The 27,923-nt window shown below is 47.5% G+C and overlaps 1 protein-coding gene across 1 annotated transcript in view; it reads right to left on the bottom strand.

The window, feature by feature from the left end:
• ARHGEF28 (Rho guanine nucleotide exchange factor 28) overlaps positions 1-27,923 on the bottom strand; it is a 330,489-nt gene that overhangs the window by 118,931 nt on the left and 183,635 nt on the right. The window contains 1 exon segment of the mRNA XM_062212247.1: positions 2,984-3,105. Coding sequence (XP_062068231.1) covers positions 2,984-3,105 — 122 coding nt within the window.

Here is a 27,923-nt window from a genome sequence, read left to right as displayed (position 1 = left end):
GGGGAAGTTTCACGATTCGGGTCTTGGCAATGACCTTTGAGTGTGACACCAAAATTACAGTCAACAAAAGCAAAATAAAAAAGCAGGAATACATGCCACTAAAACATCTCTGCACTGTAAGGGAAGCAATCAACACAATGCAAAGGTGAGCTATGGAATGGGAGACAATAATTACAGACCTTATTCTGACAAGGGGTCAGTATTCAAAATACTTAAGGAACCCCTATAACTCAATAACAAAAATATTGTAATAACCTGATTAAAAATGGGCAAAAGACCTAAATAAGACCTTTTTTTTTTTTAATCCAAATCATTTTCAGAGAATTCAAATTCAATAAGATTATCACCTCACACCTGTTAGGGCAACTTTCATCAAAAGGTCCAAAAATGAGGCTGCAGAACAAACAGAACCCTTTGACCCTGTTAATGCGAATATAAATTAGTACAACCATTATGGAAACTAATGTGGAGTTTCCTCAAAAAAGAAATTGAACCAGAACTACCATTTAATGGTAGCATAAATCCAAGGAAAATAAAATCATTATCTCAAAGAAGTATCTGCACTTCCACGTTCCCTGCAACATTATTCACAAAAGCCAAAATACGGAAGTGTCCATCAATGGATGAATGGCTCAAGAAAATACTGTATGTGGGGCTGGCTCTATAGCGTAGGGGGTGGGGTGCCGATTCAAGTCCCAGCTGCTCTTCTTCTGATCCAGCTCTCTGCTATGACCTGGGAGAGCAGTAAAGTCCTTGGGCCCCTGCACCTCCGTAGGAGACCAGAAGAAACTCCTAGCTCCTGGCTTCAGACTGGCTCAGCTCCAGGTGGCCATCTGGGGAGTGAACCAGTTGATGGAAGACCTCTCTCTCTCTCTCTCTCTCTCTCTCTCTCTCTCTCTAATTCACTTTCAAATAAATAAATAAATTTTTAAAGAAAATACTGAATTGAAGATCCTCCCCAGCCTCACACCTTTCTCCTTCTCTTTGTGTAACTATTTCAAGTAAATTAATAACATTAAAATAAGAAAAGAAGTTCTGGAGTCCTACTGTATAGAATGGTTAATAATAATTCATTGTACAAACTTGAAATTCGCTGAGAGTTGGTCTTAAGTATTCTTGGCATGCACACACACACAAACTATGTGAGCTGATGGATATGTTAGATTAGCTTGATTACGGTCATCACTTCACAATATTTTTTTAAATATCTATTTATTTGAAAGGCCGAGTTACAGAGAGGAGAGAGAGCGAGAGAGAGAGGTCTTCCATCCACTGGTTTACTCCCTAGATGGCGGCAACAGCTGGAGCTGAGCCAATCTGAAGCCAGGAGCCAGGAGCTTCTTCCAGGTCTCCCATGTGGATGTAGAGGCCTAAGGGCCTGGGCCATCTTCCACTGCTTTCCCAGGCCACAGCAGAGAGCTGGATCAGAAGAGGAACAGCAGGGACTCGAATCAGCACCCATACTGGATGCTGGCACTGCAGGAGGCGGCTTTACCCACTACACCCCAGTGCCAGCCCCCAAAATGTATATTAAAACATCACTTTGTAAACCTTAAATATCTACAATTTCTATTTGTCAAATATCTGAATAAAACTAGAGCATACTGAATAAATAATAATATAGCTGGAAGACACGATTACCCTGTATTTGGAAAGAATGTCCCCAGCGCTCCCCCTTGGTCCCATGCCCTGTCCTAGACTCTATAACTAGGGCTCACACTCAGCAGGTTTACACCAAAACGACTCTACCAGTTATTTACAACTGCTGTCCATTCTCATTTATTAGTTTCACTGTCACTCTGAGTACTGCTCCACCCTTTGCTATTGATTCTATGCATTTGTTTTAACAATGCCTTTTAAAAAAAAGGATTTATTTATTTATTTGAAAGTCAGAGTTACACAGAGAGAGGAGAGGCAGAGAGAGAGAGGTCTTCTATCCAATGGTTCACTCCCCAATTGGCCACAACGGACGGAGCTGTGCCGATCCGAAGCCAGGAGCCAGGAGCTTCTTCTATGTCTCCCATATGGATGCAGGGGCCCAAGGACTTGGGCCATCCTCCACTGCCTTCCCAGGCCATAGCAGAGAGTTGGAATGGAAGTGGAGCAGCCAGATCTCAAACCAGCGCCTATGTGGGATGCTGGTGCTTCAGGCCAGGGCGTTAACCTGCTGTGCCACAGCACTGGCCCCTTAATAATGCTTTTTAACACTAATGGAGAAACTAGAGATATTTAACTAAAGAGCTGTGATTGATATATAGTATACAGAAACAAAATCTGTAAATAATAGTGCAAAAATACACATACTAACAGCAGCAACAGAAAAGTAAAATGCCAGGGCCCAGCACTGTGCGTAGTGGGCAAAGCCACTGCCTATGATGCCAGCATCCCATGTGGGTGCTGATTCGAGACATGACTGCTCCATTTCTGATCCAGCTCCCTGTTAATGTGCCTGGGAAAGCAGCGAAACAGATGGGTCTCCACATGGGAGACCCAGAAGAATATTTGGGTTCCTGGCTTAGGCCTGGCACAGCTCCAGTTGTTGCAGCCATTTGGGGAGTGAACCAGTGGATGGAAGACCTCTCTCTCTCTCTCTCTCTCTGTCTCTCTCACTCTCTCTTTCTCTCTGTAATTCTGCCTTTCAAATACATAAATAAATCTTTTAAAAAAAACACAATAGAATGCCTTAATATCCAGCACAGATGAATATGCAAATGCATCTTACATGGGGATTAGATATTTAAAGTCAACAGACACAGCAGAAATTTGGCTGTCAAAAATACCCTTGAAAATCCCTTAAGTCTCCTGTAAGTTAGGGAGGTTCTACCAGACCCACCCCTTACGAGCTCCTCAGCAGGGTGAGGTGTGTGCTGTCAGGGTGAAAAGCTCTCGGGTAAACCTCCTGATGAGACCTCAGGGCAGCATCCACAGCGTTAGAAGCAGCACAAGGACGCTGCGTTTCGAGCTCGTGACACCAGGGCCTTACCGGATCGATCACCATACAGTTGGCATAGATCTCATCTCCTCCGTTCAGCAGGTCGGAGAGCTGGCCTGCAGCTAGCAATGCTGGGGGGCGCTTGGATGCTCTGAGGCCCTCAAAGGAGCGATCTGGAGGGAGAAAGAAGACAGGACAAATGGAGTAGGGGGAATTCATTCCACAGCTCAGCTTTTCACCCTTAGTCTAACCGTAAGGAGAAAAATCAAGAATACGTTTTTGAAGATGGTGGTCTGCTGTCTTCATATTTTAAGATCTACATGCTGGAATTTTCTCTATCCAAACTGTCTCAGTTATCTAGAATCATTCATGCAATGATGTATTGGATGCTTCTAGATAGAGAAATATTTTCCCAGTTTAAGCACTACTTTCATCATTACTAAGGATCTTTTTTAAGTCAGTTAGACCTTTGCCTTCAATATCCAATATATTAAACCAAATTTTATTTCTCTATATTAATAATGAAGAAATATTAGTGATTACACTGTTATTCTCAGGGCCCAAGGACAGGTTCAGACTCAATGCTTGTTACTAATGTACCCAAACAGTACAGAGCCTAGCCAGGCATTCCTGCTCGTTACTGCCTGCAGAACATACAGTTTTACAGGGCGAGAATTTTCCTCCTGTTTTAATTACAGAAATGGTTGGGCTCACTTCCACATTCTCAACTGTGTTCTAAATAGGTGAGGTTACTCAAAGTTGAGTCACAGAAAGTTGAGAAGTTACTCTCCTGTAGGGAACAGAGGGGTGAAGACAAGAAAGCACACTGCAGCCAGATGGCCTAGTTTCCTGCGACTTTGGCCCATGTTCGAAACCTCCAAAAGCTTCCCCAGAGTTTCCTCACCAATAAAAAGTGGATTATTATTATGCTCTCTTCATAGGGTGGCTGTGAGGATTATGCAAGTCCAAACACGTAGAGCAGTTGACACTAAGTGCTCAATAAATATTATGTATCACTATTATTATTATGAATAGATTAGCAGCCATGTTCTTGGTGAGGTAGGAGGCTATGAGCCATAGCGTTAAACTAATAATACAGTATCCACATCTGTAAATGACTTTAGTAGAGTAGGTCTGATGTTGCGCCCATAACAAATGTTGTCTTCACTTCCACCCAACAAGTTTTCTTGAGTGGGCACAAAAGGGATGGGTGTTGCCTCTACTCCATTAGAAATGGCACATGCCCCACTTTCCGTCTTACTTTGTTATCATCCATGGGAATGAATCAGAATATCAGAACACGAAAAAGATTTGTAAACATTGGGTTCACATACCACAAGCAAAATAGCCTATTCTTCCAGAGAGTCCTAGATGCCATTACAAAAGTTACAAAGACTCATGTGTTGTACAAGGCAAATGGCCCTCGCTCCAGATTCTGTGTCTAAGCCTACCCCCCCGCCCAGAATGCCAAGTGAGACTGTAGTAGGGAAAAGGAAATGAAAACATTTTATTGCTATTCTATAATGCATTATTTTATCAGCCAGCAACACAATGGGAAAATCCACAAATACTTCCCAAGTACACCTTTATCAATTACTATATATTTGGATTCTAATTACACAAAAGAATAGCAAATTCCCAACAGTTATAAATTAAGAACCTGACAGAACACCTTCAGTGTATTCAGAGACAATACTTGGACATTTGTCATTTTACAGAATGTTCTAAAAACAATCATAAATAACAACACTCAAAAATAATCCAACATAAACTACTCTCCAGTGTCATAGTTCACAGACTACAAAACTCCCATACTTTTGGGAGGCTATTTATGCTGCTTTCCAAGCACTGCCAAATTAAGATTCCATTGATAACCGGACTGAGCAAAGACCGAAGAAGATACTCAAAAAGACAACTGCAAAGAATTGATGGATTTCATTTTAAAAACATGGAACCCAGTGAACTCTGACTCCAAGCCATGTGGCACCAGCAAGTGCTCTGCTGGGTCACCTGCAGCCACATTCCTAACCACCGAAGAGAACCCGGTGCTCAAACCTCTGACTGCTCACTCACTTCAGACTGAGCGGGGCCAGAAACCAGCACTGCTCTCATCCACACAGGGAACCGGCACTTGAATAGAGTGAACTTCCTCACAGGTCCACCCCGGCCTCTGTGGCCAGTCAGAATCCACAGCGAGGTCACATCCAAGCAGTAAAAGGTGGTTGAGTCTGGGTGCTTGGTCCCAGCTGGGGTTGAATCTGTTTTCTGCATGATTAATCTGATCCGGGTTTAAGAAAACGAAGCAATGTAGTCAGCAGGAAAGGGGCACAGTCGCTTACCCTACGCAGAGTGGACAGGGAGAGAGAGAGACAGAGAGAAAAGTCTTCCTTTTTGCCGTTGGTTCACCCTCCAATGGCCGCTGCGGCCGGCGCATCTCGCTGATCCGAAGCCAGGAGCCAGGTGCTTATCCTTGTCTCCCATGTGGGTGCGGGGCCCAAGCACTTGGGCCATCCTCCACTGCACTCCCAGGCCACAGCAGAGAGCTGTCCTGGAAGAGGGGCAACCGGGACAGAATCCGGCGCCCCGACTGGGACTAGAACCCGGTGTGCCGGCGCTGCTAGGCGGAGGATTAGCCTGTTGAGCCACAGCGCCGGCCACCCTACAATTCTGAAACCTAGAGAGAGAGAGAGCTCTGAAGACCCAAACATTCCTGCCTAAGTTTAGTTCAGAAACATATTTGGTGCCATCACCCGACCCAGCGCATCAGGACCACGGCCCGACTTAGGCCACGTGGGTCACACGTGTGCTGCTGAACACCACCGTGCGTGACGAGGGCACTGCCCTAGTGTCTCCCACGGGAGTCACGGCATAAAGTACAAGCACCATGCCCAAAAAGATGCACAAGTGCCCACTCCAAGCCAAATCTGGTTCCAAGAGTTTCAGAGCAGAGACTGTGGACTCTACTGTACTAACCACATCTGGTAGCAGACAGCCTTTGTCGAGCTTCTGACCAAATGCACACTTTGGCCATAGCTACGTATCATTTCCATTATTACACGCGCTACCACTTCTCTTCGGATTGCCTCATCTTTTTCTCTTTAAGCAAATGTATGTTTTAAAGAAATATTTTCTCCCCACTGTCGGCAGAAAGCCAGCATTCTCTGTCAAAAGTGGAGGGAAGTGTGCACACCAAACGGGGGGAATGAAGTCCTGTTGGGACGCAGCTGCCTACCCATGCGCAGAGAACGAGGCCTGCTCTCTCTGCTGGAAGGCAGGTTCCGGAGGACTTGGGGCAGGGGTGCCATGCTGCGACTTCCTCTTTCAATCAACAGGAAGGTCAAACGCAAGCTGAAAAGGGAACGCCTGCCTTACTATCTGATTCAAGGTCATCTGGCGTTAGGTCGGCCGCGATGACTTCCCTGAGACAGAAAGCCTTACTTTAGGGGCAGACGGTGACATTACTGCACGAGAGCACAACACAGCAGCCCAAAGGGGAGAAAATCCATCCCCCTCTAGGTCCGTCACCATCGCCTGCCACAGATTGAGCCAGGACTCTCACGGCGACTGCCCACATGTTCGAGTCTCTCCCCAGGGCATGCGTAGCCTCCAGTAGCCAAAGGACACCCAGAGACAACAGGTTCTGGAAGGAAATACAAACTGACAGGAACCCGGCACCAATAGGATGGCCACTCCTGCAGTAACTTCAACAGGAAAGTGGCCAACTACGTTACCTTATGTCACCCCAAAGAAAAAGCTACAGTGGTATTCATTTCCTAACAAGACTGACTCTTTAGAGGTTTTCAAGAAATAGGACTTTATTACTTCCATATGCAATGACTGTCGTAGCAACTAAGTGAACAAATATTGGTCCCAAAAAAGGTCCTTCAGGTTCCTTGGCAATGAGCATACAGAAATCATTTGCAATGAGAATAACAGCTCTGTTTCAAGCCTATCTTGTAAACAATTTGTCTGGACAAAAAAAGAAAAATGATCTTCATTGTTTGGCTGATGACATTGATCTTTAATATTTGGTAATCCTATATTTCAAAGACAATGTAAAAATAACCAAAGCTACAAACCTTAAATTAGTGAAAGGCTGTGATGGTAAAAGCCTGGGCCTTGGAGCCAGACTGTCTGGGTTCAAGCCTACTTCACTACCTGTTAGCTGTGTGACCTCGGGCAAATTACTTAACTTCTCTGTGCCTCCATTTCCTGGTCTGTAAAAAGTAAGGATGATGAGACACGTGTCTCACAGGACCGCTGTAAGGATTCAGACTCTGACTCCTAGGGAGCTAGGCAAATGCTTGCTAAGATGATGCTAGTAAACACGGTCATGCTTTCATAGTCCCATGCAGTTTCGATTCTTGACAATCAAACAATTTCCTCCTTGGCTATAACTAGACATGTTTTCAACCCCAGACAACTGGAAAACACAAAACATTCCATTTGCTACACAGAGAGTCTTGAAAACCGTGGAAGTTTTATTTCAGGCTTAGCTCGCGTTAATGCATCGTGAAAGCCCGTCCTGGCTACAAGTGAAAACATGAAAGGTGAAGAGCAAACGAAACCTGTCAGCCTGCCCACAGGGTCTCCTCCGAGGACTCAAGGAAGAGACCTCAGGCCACAGAAGGGGATCCGAGCGTGGGAGCAACGGGGCGGCCAGACACTGGGAGGCGGGGCTTCCCAAGAACACAGGGAGGGCGTGGAAACCAGCAAGTCCCGGCTCGAGCCAGTGGACGGGGCCAGCTTCTCTGTGGAGCGCCCCGGGACAAACCTCAGAGGGGATCCCCGCTCCTCCCTGCTACGTAACTCCACCAGGGCTCCCCGCAGCGGCAGTTTTGCTCAGCACGCCCTTGTCCTCCTCGCTGCCCGGTGAGGTGCACAGAGTGACTGAACATGAACGTGTTTCACCCAGAAAGAGGAGGGAATCGGCGCTAGGAAGGGGGACGGGAAAGGCAGCTGTCTTCCCGTGCTCTGACACGTACCCACAATGAGCAGCACCTTGCAAGCTGGCTGCTCCTGAACTCCAACTTCCCATTCACAGGGGCCTGGCAGCCAGGGGAGCACGCGGCCTGCTGCCCTGGTTATGTAACAGACCACACCCAGACACCAGCAAGCCCAGCGAACTGGCTGCTGGCCTGGTTTGGCCCATCCAGGTGCCAAACTCTCGCCGGCTGAAGCCACCTGCTGCGGCCTCTCAGTCCAGAAATCGCTCATCCGCGGCTGGACGGATTTGTTTCATTCCCTCATTCATCCATTTGCTCATTCATTCCCGGCATTTCCTTCCCAACCTAGAACTTCATGAGCACAGCGAGCGGAAAGACTCGGTAAGACTGACCGACCACCGGAACCGGATGAGGCTTGGCTGAGAGCTCCGCTCCCAGCACGCCACTGAAGCAGGTAAGTCCTCCTTGGCCACCTGTGACCTCCTCCTCCGGCAGAGCGCATGGCCAGCGCGCAGTGCCACCTCCTGGGACCTGCGGCAGGAGTTGATGGGGTGGGGGCCTCCCCTCCAGCCACCAACTCTCTCCAGGATTGTCCCGCTCAGTGCCCATGGCTGGTGCTTCCTGACCTTCTCCATCTGGGCAGGTTGCACTGCTGCAGGGTCAGTCCTCCGAAGTGTTCTCCACCCACCCCCGGGGCACCTGACAACACAGCATCGCACACCATCACACGACTCCCCTCCCCAACAGTGCCACCCAGACGGCCAGCACCCATGCCCAGCACTCAGGGCCAGCACAGGACTCCTGGTTTCCCCGCTCTCCCAGCCAGCTCCTCCCAGCAGCTGGCAGCTCTCTCTCCCTGGAGTCTCTCTTGCCTGTTCTTGTTCTTTCCCAATGAAACAGACTCGGAATCTGACCGTTTCTCTTTTGTTTATTTTTTTCAGTTGGCTACACCCAGTTTTAATAGATTAGCACAGATTTCATTCTAATTTTTATTCTTTGATCACAAAGTTAAGGCTTTTTTTTTTAAAGCTTAACAAGTTTTTTTTTTTTAAATATATTTGTTTATTTAAAAGGCAGAGTGACAGAGAGACAAGTCAGACACTGAGACAGACAGAGAGATCTTCATCTGTTGGTTTACTACCCAAAATGGCTGCAACGGCCCGGGCAAGGCCAGGCCGAAGCCAGGAGCCTGGAACTCCATCTAAGTCTCCTCTGTGGGTGGCAGGGGCCCAAGCACTTGGGATATTTTCCATTGCTCTCCCAGGTGAATTAGTAGGAAGCTAAATGAGAAGTGGAGTAACCAGGACTCAAACTGGAGCCCATATGGGACACCGGTATCACAGGTGGCAGCTTAATCCGCCACAACACCAGCCATAAATTTCAGCACTTTATAACATTTTGCCACATTCCCTTCATATGTAAACATTCTATACACATACGTACATGCCACGCTTCCTTGAAGACAGATTCTAACATCATTAAGCGAGGGGTTCCTGACAACGATCGTAACGTGGGGAAAGAAGGACATACTGCCACATATGTGGCATCACTCAGGGAAGCCGTATCCACAACCACGCACCAAACGAGGTGACATCCACACAATCTTACACTCTCTATGAAAATTAACTTCCAGCAATAAGAGAAAACGTGAGAGACTTGTCTTCTGTGTCTGGCTCACTGCACTCGGCATGAAGATCTCCAGTTCCGTCCAGTTTACTGCCACAGAATCTGGTCTCTTCTGACCCCTGCCACCGTTCTCCTAAGCCAGCCACCTCCGCCCTCCCCTTCTACTACTGCACCAGTCTCCGAGCTGCTGGCCCTGCTTTCACTCTCAGCCCCTGAGGGCCCGTTCTCCACAACACAGATTAAAAAAAAAAAAGTCATCCCTGCCAAACCCGCCAACGGCTTCCCTTCTCATCCTGAGTAAACGCCAAGTGACAGCAGGGCAGACGGTGCCTCCCATAACCTGCACCTGGCCTCCCTGCTACTCCGTGCCCCTGGCCATTTGCACTTGCTGTTCCCCTGCCAGCACTGCCCCTCTCTGAGTCTCCACGTGCCTTGCTTCCTCACTTTCACAAGTTATCTTGCAAAAGGAGGTGTTCCCTGACCATTTGCTCTAATGGCAACGTGCTACACCCTCACACCACGCACCATCACGCAGCATGCGACACACTGGCTTACTGTATGGTGTGCCTTTCCTGCCACCAGCGTGCATGTGCCTGAACAGCAACGCCGAACGCTTTGGCACTGCAATCCCAGTGCCTAGAACCCCGCCAGGCACTCAGCAGTACACAAGGAACACTCCCTGGGGCAATGGACCCCCCTGCCCCGTAAGGCAGAAATCACGGAGCAGCTGCAGCTACGAGAACGCTCGCATCAGGTCAGTAAGGACATCTCCGATTCGGGAGGTGCTCTTGTGTTTGGCCCGACTGCTCTGGTTGGAGTCCAGGTTGTGGTGGGAGTGGCACTGTCCCTTGTGCATTCTTTCTTGACGGCCAGGCATTTTGCGACAGTGAGCTGGGCCCGGCTGGCCTGGAGCCCTGGGCCTCTACCACGGTTCAGACAAACTCCCTGAAGCAGTTGCCCTTGCCTGTCCCTCAGAGGTCCCTGCAAGTTTCCCCACAGCCGCAGGCCTCCCTGGGTCCCTGCCCCTTGCTGCCTGCTGCTCGGCTTTCATCCGGAGCCACCGACCGCACTCTGGTGATAAGTAGGGCAAGGAGCTCCGTGGCAGGGGTCTCAGAGACAAAGACTGTGCAGGACACCACACAGCTCATGCATATCCTGTGTCTAAGGATATCACTGTTTAATGCCTTGGCTTAAAATATCAAATAAAAATTGTTAAATGTTTTAAACTGTGATTGCCTTTCAAATAAATAAAAAATAATTTTTAAAGGCGGGGCAGATGTTCAGTGCAGTAGTTAAGATGCTTCGGGATACCATATCCCGCAGCAGAGTGCCTGGGTTTAAGTCCTATTAGTGTCACTCTGATTCCAGAGTCTTGCCAATGTACACCCTGAGCAATAGCAGGTGACAACTCAGGTGATAACAGCAGGTGATAACTTGGGTCCCTATCACCCATGGGAGATCCAGATGGAGTTCTGGCCTCCTGGCTTCAGCCTGGCCCAACGCTAGCTGTTACAGGTATTTGGGGAGTGAACCAGGGATAAAAAATCTGCCCCCTCCTTTCTCTCTGTGCCGCTCCATTGCCCTTCCAATATGTAAAAATTAAAATACCAGATAGATTACCCTTTTGCAAAAGTAATAATGGGCACATCAAGGAGACTCGCAAAGTAAAGGAAGCAGGAAGAAGATAAGAAAAAGAGAAAAATCAATAAAAGGGAGGAAGTAGAAGCAAAATACAAGGTGCTGCATGAGTCAGCATTTATTGAACCGCTGTGACATACTGAGTAACTATGGACAGGATAATACTATTCTTTTTTTTTTTAAAGATTGTATTTATTTTACCTGAGAGTCAGAGTTACAGACAGTGAGAGGGAGAGACAGAGAGAGAGGTCTTCCTTCCATTGGTTCACTCCCCAAATGGCTGCAACAGCCGGCGCTGTGCCGATCCGAAGCTAGGAGCCAGGAGCTTCTTCTGGGTCTCCCACGTGGGTGAGGGGCCCAAGGACCCAGGCCATCCTCTACTGCTTTTCCAGGCCACAGCAGAGAGCTGGATTGGAAAAGGAGCAGCCAGGACTAGAACTGGCGCCCATATGGGATGCCAGCGCCACAGGCAGAGGATTAACCTACTGCGCCACGGCGCTGGCCCCAGGATAATACTATTCTTGGAGTATATGTCTGGCACAGAAGTTAAGACATTGCTTGGGATGCCTGTATCCCATCTGATAGTCAAGTCCCAGGTCCACATCCAATTCCAGCTTCTTGCTATTGCTCGACCTGGGAAGTGGCAGTGATGGTTCAAATAGTTGGGTCCCTCACACCCACCTGGGAGACCTGGATTGAGTTCCTAGATCCCAGCTTCAGTCTTGCTTGGCCCAGATGTCGTGGGCATTTGGAAAATGAACCAGTAGATGAGAGATTTCATCCATCGTATGGGAGATTTTCCTGTTTGCCTTTTCTCTCTCTCTCTCTCTCTTTCTCTCTCTCTCCCTCCCCCATTTCAAAGAAACTAAGAATAATAAAACAAAATAAAGGCAAAGGGCCACCAAATTTTAATCAATAAATAGGATTGCTCCTATTATAGCCAACACACAAGCACACACACACACACGGGTCTTACTATGGACCAGGCATGGTATGACATACATGTGCCCCTTTGGATGCCAAACAACCCTTTGAAGCTAAGCTATTTATTATTTCCAATTGTTGCCATCTCACAAATGAAGACATTGTGTTGCCATTTAAGTAACTTCCCAAGGTCATACAAGCCCTGAATGTTAGCTCTGCACAGGCATTCTGCCAGGTAGTTCAAAGAACTTTATTTGATCACTGGGGCTACCGAGTATCCCATTTTTGAACCAAAGAAAATGGCATTTGAGCAATGTCTGGTATTTTCCCATTAAGAAGCTTCACTGTCGTGTTCCTGTGTGACTTCCATGTGGGTACATTTGCTTACTTCCCAGGCCTGCTACTTACCCCTGGTGACCTGCTGCTGGGATCTGACACTGTGAGCCATTACCAAAAACATCCATCAGCCAGTAAACACAGATTCGCTCTGCTCAACATCACAGCACCATTCAAGGCACTCACGAGAAAAGACTGGAAGATAAACAGAGGTGCCAACTGCAAGGGGTGGGATGGACGTGGCTCTGATTTTCAACCCTATTATCTGTGATTGTGAAATTTTTTTCACCATAATCATCTTCATCTAAAATGAGAGAAGCAAGTCTTCTTTTTAAAAATTTGCTTCTTACGTGAAAAAATTCAATTTAGTGGATTATCTATAGATTTCCGACATCAGATAATACTAAGGGTCCTCAAAAAATCTATGGAAAATGCAAGTCATGAACAAACTATGCACGGATTTGAAAAAAAAAAAAAATCGTGCAGAGATAAACTTGTGGTTTAATTCTTTTTTCCATAAACTCTTTGTGTGTCAATGCGTTGACTGGCAATGTTTGCCCAAGAATTCACAGGTTGTTTTTTTAACCATCTGCCATCCTTAACTGTGTGAGGTGTTATCCAATCTTCACTTTGTAGACAAGGAAGCTGAGTTCACCTGTACAGGCGAGGAAGTGGCTGAGCCAGGACACAAACACATTTCTGGCAGAGACCAAACCCCATTCCTTGTCACTGTGGTGCACTTCTCCCACTGTCCCAAACTCAAAGGGACCGGTGCCCAGCTCTGAAGTTAACAGGAAGCCGTCTCCACCAACCGCCGCAATGCGATCAGCAAGGAAGAAGAAACCCACCCGGCCGCCGAAGGGCAGCACTTTCCAGGTAAGCACTCCACGCCTCCTCTCCCACCCCTCCTCCACGGCTCTCTTGGGATTTCCCTGATACTGGTCTTGGCCTTGAAAATCTCTCGGCCTTACTCCCCTGCATGGGACCTGTTGTTTTAGAGAAGACCCTGCCAGATTGCAAAATCATCCCGAGCTCAGGCATTTCCTGTGGGCCACATGCAAGTCCAGTTACTCTGCAGATTCTGGTCGGCTCCAGGCTGCGTCTGGGAGAGCCTCGGAAACCTCTCTCTACAGAATCTCGGGCAGGGACCTAGACACCCGTGTCACCCTCGGAACTCACCTCTCCTTCCTGGGATTCTGCAAAACCACAGGGCAAGAGGCCAGGCCTTGCAGGTCAGTGCCGTCAGCCACAGTCGCAGTGGGTTCAGAGGTGCTGGGAGGCAGGGCTGCTTCTCTGCCCTCCCTCTTAGAACGGCGGTCTGAAGCCCCTTCTACCTATAAAGCACAACTTGCTGCTCTAAAAGCAGACCCAAGAAAGATCCTGTTCTGCTATTTTCAAAGACCTAATTATCAAAATTATTGAGGGAGAAAAAAAGGCCTGCCCTCCTAACACACAAGAGGCACAGGGGGAAGTGGAAGGGGAGAAGAGAGTCCTCGGAGAACAGTTCTCGCCCAAATCTTTCCAAGTGCTCATTCCTAATTATAGCGGCACAAAGTAGCCTTCGAGAGTACAAATGTTTACGTTTGAGCAAGGACTCTCAAGCGCGTAAATAACTTCTTTCTGTCTCTGATTCCCTTAAGCGATCCGGTAGGTATTCAGGCACGTGTGGTGTGTGGAGCTCGGCGTGATTAGATCCAATCACCACTTCCTTCCCTTCTTGATGCAGTTCTCTGAGGCCCAGAGCAAGTGTGTCTACATAAAGGGAAAACTGGCAACCCGAGGGCAAAAACTAACACATTATGCAAACACCAGGACAGACTGGAGGCCTCGAATCAACCAGCAGGACTCGGATACGATCACTTCAAGTGATTACAAACATTCACAAACACAGGAGGACCATGCCACCACAGGCCATCTTCACCAGGAATGCGACGAATAATTCAAATCCTGCAAAATCTCACGTAGAGACAGAAGCACACGGGAACGATTCTGCTCATTGTCAAAGTCACAAGGGTCCCAATTTTCCAGTGCCCTTCTCTATAGCCATGTGTGTTTTGGTCCTGCCTCCCCCCCCCAAATATCCTTAAACATAGCTGAGTTCTACTCTAGACAGAGGACCACGTGAGCAAAAAAGAGAATCTCCATGGAAATGCAAACTCACTTATCTTGTGTGTGTCCTCAGGAACATTCTGAATGACTGAATGATGAAAGCAAAGTGCTGCCTGCCATTCTGGATTTCTTCTGGTTGAGGACTTACTTAATTCCTGCCTCTAGCTCCATTACCCCAAGCAACTCTGGGGCACCTCTGCTTGGGTGATCACTCAAGAGGGCTGGATGAGGGATTTATGAAAATTCGCAACTAGGACTTTCCATTTTCAGGGATAAAGGACATGAAAGGGATAAGACCAGTGGCTTCCTTGGCTGTGGAGGGCAGTGTGAGACAGGTGCAGGGCCACTCTCACAGTGAGTGGGTTTCCCTGCTGCCATTTTGGGCCTGCAAGAGATCACCTGGCAGGCTGCCCCATGCTGTCAGAACAACCATCACCAAGACTCAGTGGGAGAGCAAGGCCAGGCGGCAGGGCCAGGCTAGGCCTGAGCTGCTCTCGGTTGTCCCAGGAGTAGAAATGGGGTCCCCAAGGTCCCAAAGGCCTCTGGGTAGAGCAACAAGTGACTGAATTTGCACATATGCGTCCTGCCATGGGGCCCTTCCTGGTGCAAAGGAGAGACCCCACGGCAGCAGCCGGGACAGAGATTCTAAGATTTCTATAGTGTAAGAGCCGGGGCGGGGTAGGGAGTGGGGGGCGCGAGTCAGGGTGAGGCCAGCGGAGAATGACCAGGTCCTCACCAACACCCAGGACAGGATCCCGGCTGCAGTTTGGTTACAGATGCCTGAACAACCAGTCATAAAGCTGTTCAGGCAAGAGCCAGGAAAGAGGAAGGTCAGGGAAGGGCCAGGCCAGGAGGACCCAGCGGCTGCATGCATTCAGGAATCAGGCCTCCCCGCCAACCACCGCCCCACCTCCACCCTCTACCCTCACCAGGAAGCCACATGCAGTACTGGCCTGGTTAGGAAAGGGGGAAGGGGAAGAAATCTGAGACACAGCGCAGTTACCAAAGATGACTGTTTACATTAGTGCGTGAGACCAAGTTTTCTGTATCGGGCTAAAGTCCTCCGCTCCTCTCCCCTGCTTCATTGCCTGCAGGGTAGGCAGAAGACCAAGTGACCACACAAGAAAAATAGAGTATTCGGGTGTTGTTTGGGCTAATCAATATTTACTCCTGGTTTCTGGAATCCAGGCCCTTGGAGAGGTCAGCCAGTCCCCATCTTCAAGGAATTCAGTGACTTAGGGTACAGATGTTAAATAATAGCTGCAATCAGCACTGGGAGGACTATTATAAAAATATACACAAGGCAAACTGGCACCAAGGACATAACATTAGGCTCTAAGGGAATTCGGGAAAGGCTTCCTGGGAAAGGCCCACCAGCTGCACCTTGAAGGACGAGCTGCAGATTCTAGTTGGAGGTAGAGGAAACATTGCCCTGGCAAAAAATAAAAGGGGAGGGAGGAGATCTATTAAAGCCACGTGAATTCACAGAACAGAATTTAATGTCCAGCTTTTGAGACAGTAGGAACCTGGTCAGCCACAGGAGCCTGAGACAGGACAAGGGCTCAGAAGCTAGTAGGACACTACGATCGTTCCTTCCAATGAACAACTTCTTCCCAAGAAGAAGGACTTCTTCCTCCCAGCTCCAGTCTGAAAAAGCCCAAAGAAGGATTCTCACTGGTCACGTTTGGGTCACATGTCCATCTTGAGCCAATCACTGGCCAGGCAAGTACTACATGCAGTTGGCCCATCTAGGTGGGATGCTGATCTCGACACACCCAGGAAGGCAAAGCCACATGAGCAGTTGATGGCATCATTTGGACCTGAGGCCAGATCAGTAGAAGAACCACCCCTAAAGAACGTGAGTGCTGTCCAGGGAAGGGAAGAAGGATGATAAGCAGATAAAACAAACTGTGCAGACCAACACAACATGCGGCACCACCCGTGAGTCAGCCATCCACAAGACCAGGCTCTCCCCTCACTGTGATGCACTCTCCATCTGCCTGTCTCTACCCATTTGCATAGGAGGCCCACCCCCACCTGTCAGAACTCCCCAGCTCACCACGGACTACTGAAGTGACCACCTTTCCATGAGCCCCCATCTCGAACTGACCTCTTTACCCTGACCTTCAACAGTGATTTGTCCTGAACTCTCCTGTGGAAGTGAATCACTTTCTACCTTCCTCAGTTAACACATCTGAACAATACACAGTGGCCCCTCCTCAAAACCAGGAGTGGGGGGCAGGACATGGGGACAGTAAATTGCTAGACTCCCTTCCACCCACAGAGATTAATGGACAAAGATACCTTGCCTAGGAATTTGAACTAGCCAGGAACGGGGGCAAAATCACTTTCCAAAATTTGGCCATTTGTTTAACCAAGGGCCGTCAGCACTACGTAGTTGTGTTTATTGGCAAATGGCTTGCCACTTCCTAACAAAGGTAGGCCTCTGAGCATAGCCTCACACTGAATCTGCACTCACGGGATCTCCTTGGAGACCTGAAGAGATCTCGGGGAGTTATGTCACCTTTAGGAAAGGGTTTCTCTTCCTTAATAAAGACTTCCATGGTGACTTCTTCCTCCGCTGGTACTCAAGCATCCTTTCAGAAATTTCTGGATTGGGCACAAGCACTCCCAAGTCTCTGTGTGTATTCAAAGCAACTTCATAAAAGAAAGGGGAAAAGGAAAAGAACAGGGAAGCCCGTGAGGTCGGAGTAACTGCCCTCTAACCATGAGCCTGGAAACCTCCGGAATGCATCATTCTAAATTCTTCCCGGGTCAAGGACTGTTTTTCAGATCAGGTACCCACCCTCTGAACATTAACTAAGGGGTCTCCTGAGAAGGCCACCAGGTACACCCAGGGTCTCCCAAGGCATCTGCCTCCATCTGGGACAAACCTTGAACTTTCCAGGAAGTACTCTGACCCCATCCTTTGCTCAATCCTGGCCTCTTCTTCTCCTAAGCCAACTGACAGATAACCAGTGCTCCAGGCCTCTGAGCATCCGGCTCCAGCCCCATGTGAGTTATGTGCGTGAGTGCCACGTCAGTGTGTGGGCGAGGCACCAGGATAGGACGGCACTGCCATCTTGCTTGTCCAGTCTCCCTTGTCATCTCCTTCCAAGTCAATAATTCACAGAGGACAGGCAGGAGCTAAGATGACAATATACATGGCACCCTGGGGCCCCAGGGCAGCTACTTACTCTGCTAAGAGTGGCGAGACCTACTGGGAAGAACAAAACCTCTGAAGTCCAGTGTCCTGATTCCAGACCTGGCTCTGCCACCCACTGGCTCTGATCTGGGGAAATTCATTTGCCTGCTATGGGCCTCTGAGTCCCCAGCTAATAAGTGAAGATGGTAATTACATGTAACATACAAGTGCAGGTCTTTTACATGTAACACATGAGTGCGAGTCTTTTGCATGTAACACATGACTGCAGGTCTTTTACATGTAACATACAACTGAAGGTCTTTTCACATGTAACACATGATTACAGGTCTTTTACAAGATTACACATGTGCAAGACACTCAGAGGCCACTCTCCCATTCATTCTCCTTCCCTATTCTACCACGATTGCCGCGGCCCGAGTTTCCTGGTTTGGCTTTGGAGATAACTTTAAGACTGTCTAAGCTTCAGTGTCTTCACCTATAAACAGAGATAATATCCATATTGCAGCGTTATTTTGAGAATCAGACATCATAAAAGTAAAGCGCTTACTATGGCCTGCCAAACGGTAGTTATTAAGATTAATAAGGTGCCCCATAAATATTAGCTGACTGCGACTACAGAACATCTGTGGCTATCCACACTCTCTAAGGCTGTCAGGTTTTCTGCTATACATTGTCTGCTTTGGCAACTACAGACCAGCTTTGCAGCAGCAAAAGGAAACAAGGAGGAAGCAAAGCACGTCACACGGTGCTGCTGGAGAGGCGCATGTTCCGAGCTGGAGCAGAAGGGAGTGACAGCCACTGCACAAGCAAAGAATCCTTCAGTATTTGCTGGGGCCTCATGTTTCCTACGAAGGTCTGCATTTTAAACATTGAGTGACAGCAATGGGGACTTTAGGTAAGATCCAATTTCTGTACCTTTAAGTCTTTGATTAGTAAACACCAAATGTCTTGGTTGAATTTCCTATGGAAACCAACACAAAGATCTAGGCATTCCTAGAGCCTCTGAAGCAGAACAGTAGTGGGTTGGGGCCTGCTCCAGCGATTAACCACTGGGCTCCCGGGACAGCCCGCTCCAGGGTCACTCATGAAATGACACAGGATCCCTTCTGAGGAATACACTGTGGACAGCGTGGCTTCACCGCTTTCATCACACCCCTCTTCTCTCCCCCTAGATACGAGTCACTCCCAAAGGCACCACTACGAAGTGACACCCTTTTCCTTCTAAAGGCACCAAGGTAAACACAGTAGCAGGCACACTTTTTAGATGAAATACGGTGTTGGTGAGTTTGTGCGAATGATGCCGTCCTTGTTACCAAGTGCTCGCTCTCAGTGCCCATTCCCTGTCCACACAGCGTTTGTCCGAGAGCAGGAAAACCAGCGCTAACAAGAGGGTCAGGGCAGGGAAATAAAAACAGGGCATCAAAGACAGGAGATTCTGGACCAAATGCAAGTGAGGTTTGCAAAGGGCCAGAAACTGCAAGTCCTGAAAGCCCCCTTGGCGATTTCCCAGGAGACTGGAATCTGCATCTGGGGATGAGAGGGGAGAGCATGAGGCGTCCAAGCCACCCTAGTTTGTGAGGATGACTGCAGCACCGCTACCATCCCCTACAAGCAGAAAGATGGCGGTTCTCCAAAAACTGGTCATCTGGGAGGAAAATCGTATTTCCTGTTCTTTCTACCACTAGAACACCTGGCTTCCGGGAGCCAGTGCTGAGGGTCCTGCAGGCGAAGACAGCGCCTGGCACTACAGAAACACCTGCTGAACACAGGAATAATTCCCATCCCTCCAGGGTCTTCTACAATGGGCTGGCTGGACCAGGTTGTCTCAAAGCAGGTGTAGGTCCTGGGACTCCACCCGTCGACTTCACTCTTCACAAGGACCACATCATCATTGAATGAAAAAGAAAAGCTACCCACCCCAGCCTTCTGCTACCAACCTGGTTTTCATTCGGTTCTTGTTTGTCACCAGCAAATAGTTAATCATTTTCATACCCTAGGTACTTGCTTTCACTTGAATCGGGTTTAATTTATACATAGTTATGTGATGACTAGATTCTGTTAAAGCTCAAACTGGCCGTGCTCCAACTTTGGATTTAAAGCAAGAGCATGGTGAACGCAGCCCCTGCCAGTGCACTGGCCTCCCCAGGCTGTCACTGGCCTCCTGGTCACCTCCAGGCTGTCCAGGTCTCAGGCATGGGCGGCCAGTCGGTCAGAGAGTAGAAAACAAAGCCATACAAAGCAGGTGCCTCCCGCCTGTACCTACCCAGAGGTTTTCAAGTCGCACAGAACAGCTCCTGCCCTCAGGAAACCTCTGGGTACCAGGGCCACTCACGCTCACCCTCAGGTATTACGCTTTAGGGTACAGCTGCCCTCCTGGAAGTACCTGAAGTGTCCTTATTAGTTGGCTCTAGGGAATACTTTCAAGTTTACAGGAAAGCTGGAAGAATCACAACAGCACAGGAAAACACCCATATAAACTGAGATTTGCCCATTGTTGTCATTTACTCCATTTTCTATTGGCACACAAGCTTGCTTTTACAAACACATGCTGTGTCCCTTTGTGTGTACATTTTTCCTTAACCCATTTATTATTTATAAATTATTTACTTATATTTAAATTATATATTTGTTTATATATTTATATATGGTAAGTATTATATTTTTATGTTATACATTTATTTATATATATTGAAATATTTGTCATTTCCTTAACCCATTTATCATGGCCCTTTAATATATACCTCTATCCCTCAGAGATACACAGGCTTTTCTGTTAAAAATACTATTCGTATAAATCCCTTTCTTATGACATCAATAAAATGAATAAAATGGAAAGAAATGTTTTCATAGATACAAAGTAATAAAAAATGATTATAGAATTAAATGTGTGTGTATAAAGTTACTTGAAAAGAGATCTTAGTGAAAAATAAGAATGGGAATAGGAGAGTGAAGAGGAAGAAGGGTGGGTATGGTGGGAAGAATCACTGTGTTCCTAAAGTTGTATTTAGGAAACACATGAAGTTTGTATTCCTTACATAAAAGGTTTCTTGGGGAAAAAAATCATTTAAAATGTAGCAAGAAAACAGTACGTTGAACCCAAGCTAATCAAGTCCCCGGCTGCAATTTCAGTTGAGCAGAACCCAAAATGTGCTCACTCTGAAGCTTCACCCTGGCTGGCCAACTCACCTTATTCCTGGAATTGGCCTTGCTCAAAGCCAAAGAGAAAACATCAACAACAAAAAAGCAACCACTTCCATTCTATTTTAGAAGGAAAGAAGAAGACCCTTGAAGCTGGGGTGCATTCTAGGCTGGCCGAAGTGCAGGTGGCACAGGAAGTCCTTCTGCTCTACGGAGTAGGCCTGGTCCCACAGCAGCACGCAGCAGGGACGCCTCAGAAGCCCACCTGTGCTGCCAGCAAAAGCTCATGCGAATATTCCTTGTCCAAGTGCATCACAGATAAAAGCTTGGGAGTCCCTACCCAAGGAGAGAGGTAGGAAGGACTCCTCACCACCTTTCTTGCTTTTCTAACCCTCAGAAGCCAACAACGGCCACTTGCTAAGCCCAGCAGTGACTCAGGGCAGCACACTGCCCCGGAACTCGGCCTGCTCCTTGGTGTCCGAAGCTTGACCACAGAAGGGGTGGCAAGTAAGAGGCAATAACATAAGCCCACCACAGTATTAATCACACTACCAATCAGTGGATCTTCTTCCTCTGATCTAAATGATTTTGCAGGCTTGGTGATTATTTTTAGTGAGCTTTATAACATACAGCCATATTCCCTGGAGGTACAAAGGCTTTCTGTTGAAATTAGTATTTGAAACTCTCCTCCTTCTAACAACTGAAAAAGTCAATAAAACAGCATTGCTTATGTACAAAAGATGTAATAACCATATGCTCGCACACTAAACAAAAGCAGAAAGCAGGGGTAGAACACATGCGTCATGTGCCGTATATCCCAGGAGGACTGGAAATGTTTAAATCAACAGGACTCTTTACTGTCAGGGTAACTCCAAGGTAACTCTGATTAAATGAATCCAAAACATTGACCTTGAACTAAACTATCCTTTTTTTTAACAGAGTCACCCCCGCATACTAAGACCAAGGGGGCTACAAAGAGAAAGGATCAGAAGAGGAAAGAGGATTTTCCCCACAGAAGTCTACCTGCAAAACATTTCTACAGAGAAGAGTTTTCTAAAGACGTGTATAAACATGTGCTTCATCCCAAAACAGGCTGGCAAAGAAACAAGGAGAAAGGCGAGCATATGAAGTCGTCCCACTTTGGCTCTGGGGAAAAGAAAAGATACCGCGATCTACCTTGCTTGGATGCCCTTCGGCGAATCTTCATTTTGGGAAAGGAAGGCCAGGAGTAGTTAAAAGGTGAGTCGGAGTCGGAATCCATCCTTCTGTGTTGGCGAAGTGAACGGATTCCACAGTACGCTCAGGAAGAACTCGTCCCGGCCAGGAGGCAAGCCTCCCGCGTGATGTAGAAGGAAGGAATGAAGCTGGATGAAACAGCTCCCCAACACCGGGGAGGGAGAGGCAAGCAGTGTTTTGCTTGCTTCGGGCGCTCAGGCATGTAGCCCGACAAGGAGGCTGTAAATATTAAAGCCACGCCAGGCCAGGGAGAGGGGGAGCGCGGGGGAGCTAAGCGCCTCGCCGATACATCGCAGTCCAGTTATTCAAAAGGTCGCTGGGAGCAAATGAATCATTAACTCCCCTCGTCTTGGTGCTGGCAATGGAAATAAAGAAGGAAGGTAGCTGGGAATTGAAAGAGAGCTGCCTGTGACCCAAGGAAAGCTTCCCAAGGCAGGCGCTTGTTTTGCTGTGAAGCCGGAAGATCGCCTCTCCACAAAGCCACCCTCTGCGCTGCTGGGAGATGAAGGTTGAGGCTTATGTGTGTGGACAGCCAGAAAGCTCGATGCCCAGGCAAAGGCAGGCCAGCGGATTCGGGCTAGGGCTCTTTCCAGGGCATTCTATGCTCTCACATCACGGGCGGCCTGAACAGCTTTGCAGATCTAGGAGCCAAAACAGCTCGGATAGCTCACTGAACAATCAGTCTGCCCGTCCTTTTCATCTTCAAGCAGCTGGAAGCTTTAACTTCCAGGCAGGACTGCACTCATCGCTGGGATCTGTGCAAACTCATCTCCTACTGCTCAGCACAACTAGGCATTCTCATGAGCCGTAAACAAGTTTGGCCATCGAGCCCAAGGATTTGGGCGCCTTTATGACTTGGGTCTATACTTTCAGTCCATTTCAATAGAGCTAGTGACTAATTCACCACAAGCCAACCGTTCTTGCACAGTCTCCCTAAACAATTCCGCAGTAATTAGCATTCAGTAGAAGCCTATTACTGCCTCCCCATAAATCATGGTGCTGCTCAAACTTCTTCCCCGCTTCTCCGGGCACACGGATGAGATCAACTACAGCGACAAGGGTCCAGGGCAGCGTACCCCGAGTCTTAAGAGGGAATGCTCATTCAGCATTTCTTTTAGTAGCAGTAATAGCAAGGCGTGTTGTTTGTTTTGTTTTGTCGACTAATGCCCAAAGACACCACGGGACCTCAGACACAAGATGAGGATCCATGCAACTCTGCACACCTGCAACATGACAAGATGCATCTGAAGTAGCATCCATCACTTCAATTCTTTTCCAAGTTGTTGGCAGTACCATGCCATGCTGTACAGGAAAACAGCCGCATCGCCTTCTCTGTGACAGCTAATCCTGTTTAAATGGGTAGAGCTTGATGGAGTGGCACAGACAGGAGAGGAGAAAGGGGAGAAGCCCGTGAAGTTCAAATTCAAATCAAAGTCTGAATTACATAAATCACCACTGTGTTTTTATATGGTTTGCTACATAAACATACGACTGGGAAAACATACAACTCAAACATAGTTGCAAACATTGCAACCAAGAGCAAAGAACAACGAACATATTTTCTAGTCTGTGTCATTTTATTGAGGAATCATTGCATTTTGTTCTTAATAAGCAGAGTATAGTTGTAAGCATAAATTCCAGCAGGTAAGGGAGCTTACGTTCCTATAGATCTGCTCACCACTGTACCACCAACGCCTCCCCATACAGATCCTTAAAAACAATACACAGAGTCATCAGGATGAGGCTTTCCCTTCAGTCTCAGTGTTAGAGCCCAGTCGGCTGCCTGGGGCCCTGTGGGCCTTTGCTGAATGAATGAAAGATTTACAACCTGCAGGGAAGCACCTTCACGTGACAGCTATGGTAATTTTTGTATCTGCTGATTAAAAACATGTCTTGACAGAAAATCTACAAGAATTTCTATGAGGTGTTTAGAAACATACATAACAATATTTAATCTTTATTTGTTTTTAAAAAAGTATTTAGGGGTAGAAAAAAAAGCCACTGTGCTGTGAGCTCCACAGAGCGCGCTTGGGCTGTGTGCAGGTCCATGGCACCTGTGGCTGTCTCCACTGGCACGGGCACTCATCAGACACAAACCACATGCTGACTCTGGACAGCCTGCTAGCGTTCTGTATTGTCACTCTTTTTGGGATTTATTTATTTATTTGGAAGTCTGAATTACAGAGAGAGAGAGAGAGAGAGAGAGAGAGAGAGAGAGAGAGAGAGATCCACTGGTTCACTTGCCAAATGGCCACAACAGCCAGGCAAAAGCTGGAAACCAGGAGTTTCATTCAGGTCTCCCATGTGGGTGCAGGGGCCCATGGACTTGGGCCATCTTCCACTGCTTCCCAGACGCATCAGCGGGGAGCTGGTTCCAAGTGGAGAAGCCAGGACTTGAACCAGTGCCCCTGTGATGCTGGCACTGCAGAGAGCAGCTTAGCCTGCTGTCCTGCAGCACCAGCCCCCATCACTGCTCTTGAATGACCCTCTGAAATGCCAAATTTCTGAGCAGGTGAGAACCTCTAAAGCCCTCATTCTGAATTGGTGGCGGTTTCTGTGGACCCTTGCTTCACCAAAGGTGTGGGATGCCATATTTTTCTATTTTCCTGGTGCTGTGGGAAAGAGGGAAACACGATTTGATTAAAGTACAAACAGAATTAAAGTAATATGATCCACAGAGCTGGTCAGAAATGTGATCACGTGTTTTCAGGGGGCTACCGCTGTAGAGAGCGGAGTCTAGGGCAGGGTTTCTCCAAGGGCATCAGCAGCAAGGGAAATAATCCATTTAAAATTCAGATTATGAGAGCCTAGCTCCAGACCTGCTGAATCAATCTCTGGGGGTGGTCCAGGAACCTGCACTTAAAACAGGCACCAACCTCCAACCCAGGCAATCCTCATGCCCAGAGAAGTTTTTAGAGCCACTGAACCAAAGACAGATGCACCACAGGTCAGCAAGCTCCCAGGGCAGGCAGCTCCTTCCCTGAGCTTCAGTGACAGATCGGAACTTCAGGGCAACAGCCAGACGGAGATGTGTGAACTTCGTAGAAGCATTTCTATTTAGTCAGGTGCCAGCAGATTTGGCTGAACCTAATTTTCCCCAAAGCAGTCCTTTCTGACCAGTTACATACTACTTGAAGATTAACACAGAAATGTTTCTTCTTTTAAAAGACCTATTTATTTGAAAGGCAGAGTTACAAAGAAAGAGAGAGAAAAAGAGAGGGAGAGAGAGAGAGAGAGCGAGAGAGAGAGAGAGAGAGCTTCCATCTGCTGGTTCACTCCTCAAATGTCCACAATAGGCAGGGTTGGGCCAGGCCAAAGCCAGGAACTCCATCCAGGTCTCTCATACGGGTAGCAGGGACCCAAGGACTTGGGCCATCTTCTGGTGTTTTCCCAGGTGCTTTAGCAGGGAGCTGGCTTGGAAGTGGAGCAGCTGGGACTCCAGCCAGTTCTCATAGGGGCTGCCAGAGTCACAGGTGGTGGCCTAGGCCCCAGAAATAGAAATATTTCTGACAACAAACCTTCAGAACTACCCAACCAACACACATGAATTTCATACTCCAGATATCAAGAGGGTTCCCGGTTCCCAATGTCCTCATCTGCTTTTCCATTTCTCAACATTTTTTAAATAATGCAGTGATTTCCACTGATCAGCACAGCACAACTAACACCGAAAGTGAGGTGGAGAATATCATTTGCACCTTCCCCTTCATTTCTAGGCCAGCTCATTTTCTTGCTTACCAAAGAATTTCTCCCGAATGGAGCAGGGGGGTCACTTATCTCATTTTCTATATTAATTGAGCTGTTTCTGTGTTCTATTTTGTCAATATAATAGCATGTAAATTAATTCACAATGTTATTTACATCTCATTCATATTCAGTGTGTGACTCTCTGCTTTGACTGGTTGATTACAATTGTAGCTGGCAGAATTCAGTGATGTATTGCCCAGGCTACCTGGTCCCCAGAAATCTTACAAACATTACCATGCTGGAGTATGAGTGACTCCCTGTGAGATGCCTTCATCTTACTCTGCCTTCTTTCATTAGAAAAGCCCTTCCTTAGAAAATAACCTCTATGCGGTTATAATCACCCAGGGCAAATGCTGCTGCCTTGAAGGTTCAGCTTTCTGGAAGACCCCTATGGAAATGTTTTATCATCCTCAACATTTATGCATACACACACACACACACACAATCACCTGCTGCCTTATCATCATCAACACACACACATACACACACACATATCACCTGCTGCTTTATCATCATCAACACACACACACACACACACATCACCTGCTGCTGCCGTGGCTTGAATGTCGCCAAGTTCCTGTCCTGGGATCTTATCCCCAAGGCAACAGTATTGAGAGGTGCAGCCCACCCTTGTGTAGGAATCAATGCTGTTACCCGGAGTGGCTTAGTGACCAAGGGAGTGCATTTGTTACAAAAGCGAATCCAACCTTGCTCTCTGTAGCTCCTGCCTTCCCTTGCCCTTCTGCCTTCCGCTATGGAAGGCCCTCACCACATGCTAGCACCATGCTCTTGGATTTCCCAGCCTCCAGAACTCCGAGACAAACAACTCTGTTCTCTGTAAATTACCCAGTGTTACATATTCTGTTACAGCACCAGAAAATGCACTATGAGATCTTTTAATCGCTTCAAAGCCGTATTTATATTTTGATTTGGATTTTAGCATTTCCTTATCATCCAATGGGTGCCAAAATTCCTTGAGGGAAAGAACTACATCTTACTCACATTTCTACAAAATCACAAGCTAAAAAAAAGAAAAATCATGGTTTTGAGACATACATGTCTGGGCTCAATTAGCGGCTCTGTAACTTATTTACTTAGTAGTCCTGACCAAGTCATTTATAACTTTCTGAACCTTAGTTGTCACATATAAAATTGGTATTATAAAAAAAGAGTACTGTGATGATGAAATGAAATTATAGCAGTAAAGAAGTTAATACAATAATGTTTAATAAGCTTTAAAAACACAATCATTTGGCACAGCTGCATGGAATACTTGCATCCCGTCTCAGGGTGCCTGGGGTTGAGTCTTGGCTCTGCTCTGTTCCGGCTTCCTGCTAATGTGCACCCCAAGAGGCAGCAGTGATGGCCCAAGTCCTTGGGTCCCTACCATCCATATGGGAGACCCAAACTCTGTTCCCGGCTCCTGGCTTCAGAGTCCTGGCTGTTCCAGGTGTGTGGGGAGTGAAATAGAGAATAGGAGATATAAATTCATGTTTAAAACCAAAAAATATATACTTGTCAAATCTAAGTTTCTGTTTCACTATATTTTTCTTCTATATTACAGACACTAGAGCATCTAGTCTTGACCTCAGGAGTGATGCTTTGAATTGCAAAACGGAGTCGTGGGAATGCAAGGACGGTCCAGGAGAATGAGAGCAAGCCAGCAACAGGAGGAAGAGGAGTGGAGGGAGCCTTTGCTTTGTTGTGCTCCATTCTAGGCCACCAGCGGCCCGAGTGTTTAACACTACTAGACACCATTCTTATAAAGTCATAAAAAATCCAGACAAAACAAGGCAAGGCCTCTGAGGCCAGGGCAAGCCTTTCCTGGAAACCTGAGTCAGTGCTGGGACCATTTAAATACACACCGCATCGTCGGCAGCCTGGGCTCCCAGCGTCAGGTACACATTAGGGAGAGTCAAAGCCTTCCTGAAAAACCCCTGAGAGGTCTCCAGGCCCTCTCCCAGCAGACCCCACGAAGACAGATCTATCTGAGCCCATGGAGGGACGAGGCACTCCTACCTCCAGTGTGCCGTTCACATCAGACTCCAGGGCCGCCTGAGGTTTAAGTGATTCCCACCCAACCTCCCTCCCTCCCCAGCGTTTTTTTGCAAGGCCCATAAAATCA

This window comes from Lepus europaeus, chromosome 15 (genome assembly GCF_033115175.1).
Source record: "Lepus europaeus isolate LE1 chromosome 15, mLepTim1.pri, whole genome shotgun sequence".
Classification (NCBI taxonomy): Eukaryota; Metazoa; Chordata; class Mammalia; order Lagomorpha; family Leporidae; genus Lepus; species Lepus europaeus.
This window is presented reverse-complemented; position numbering and strand designations above follow the sequence as displayed.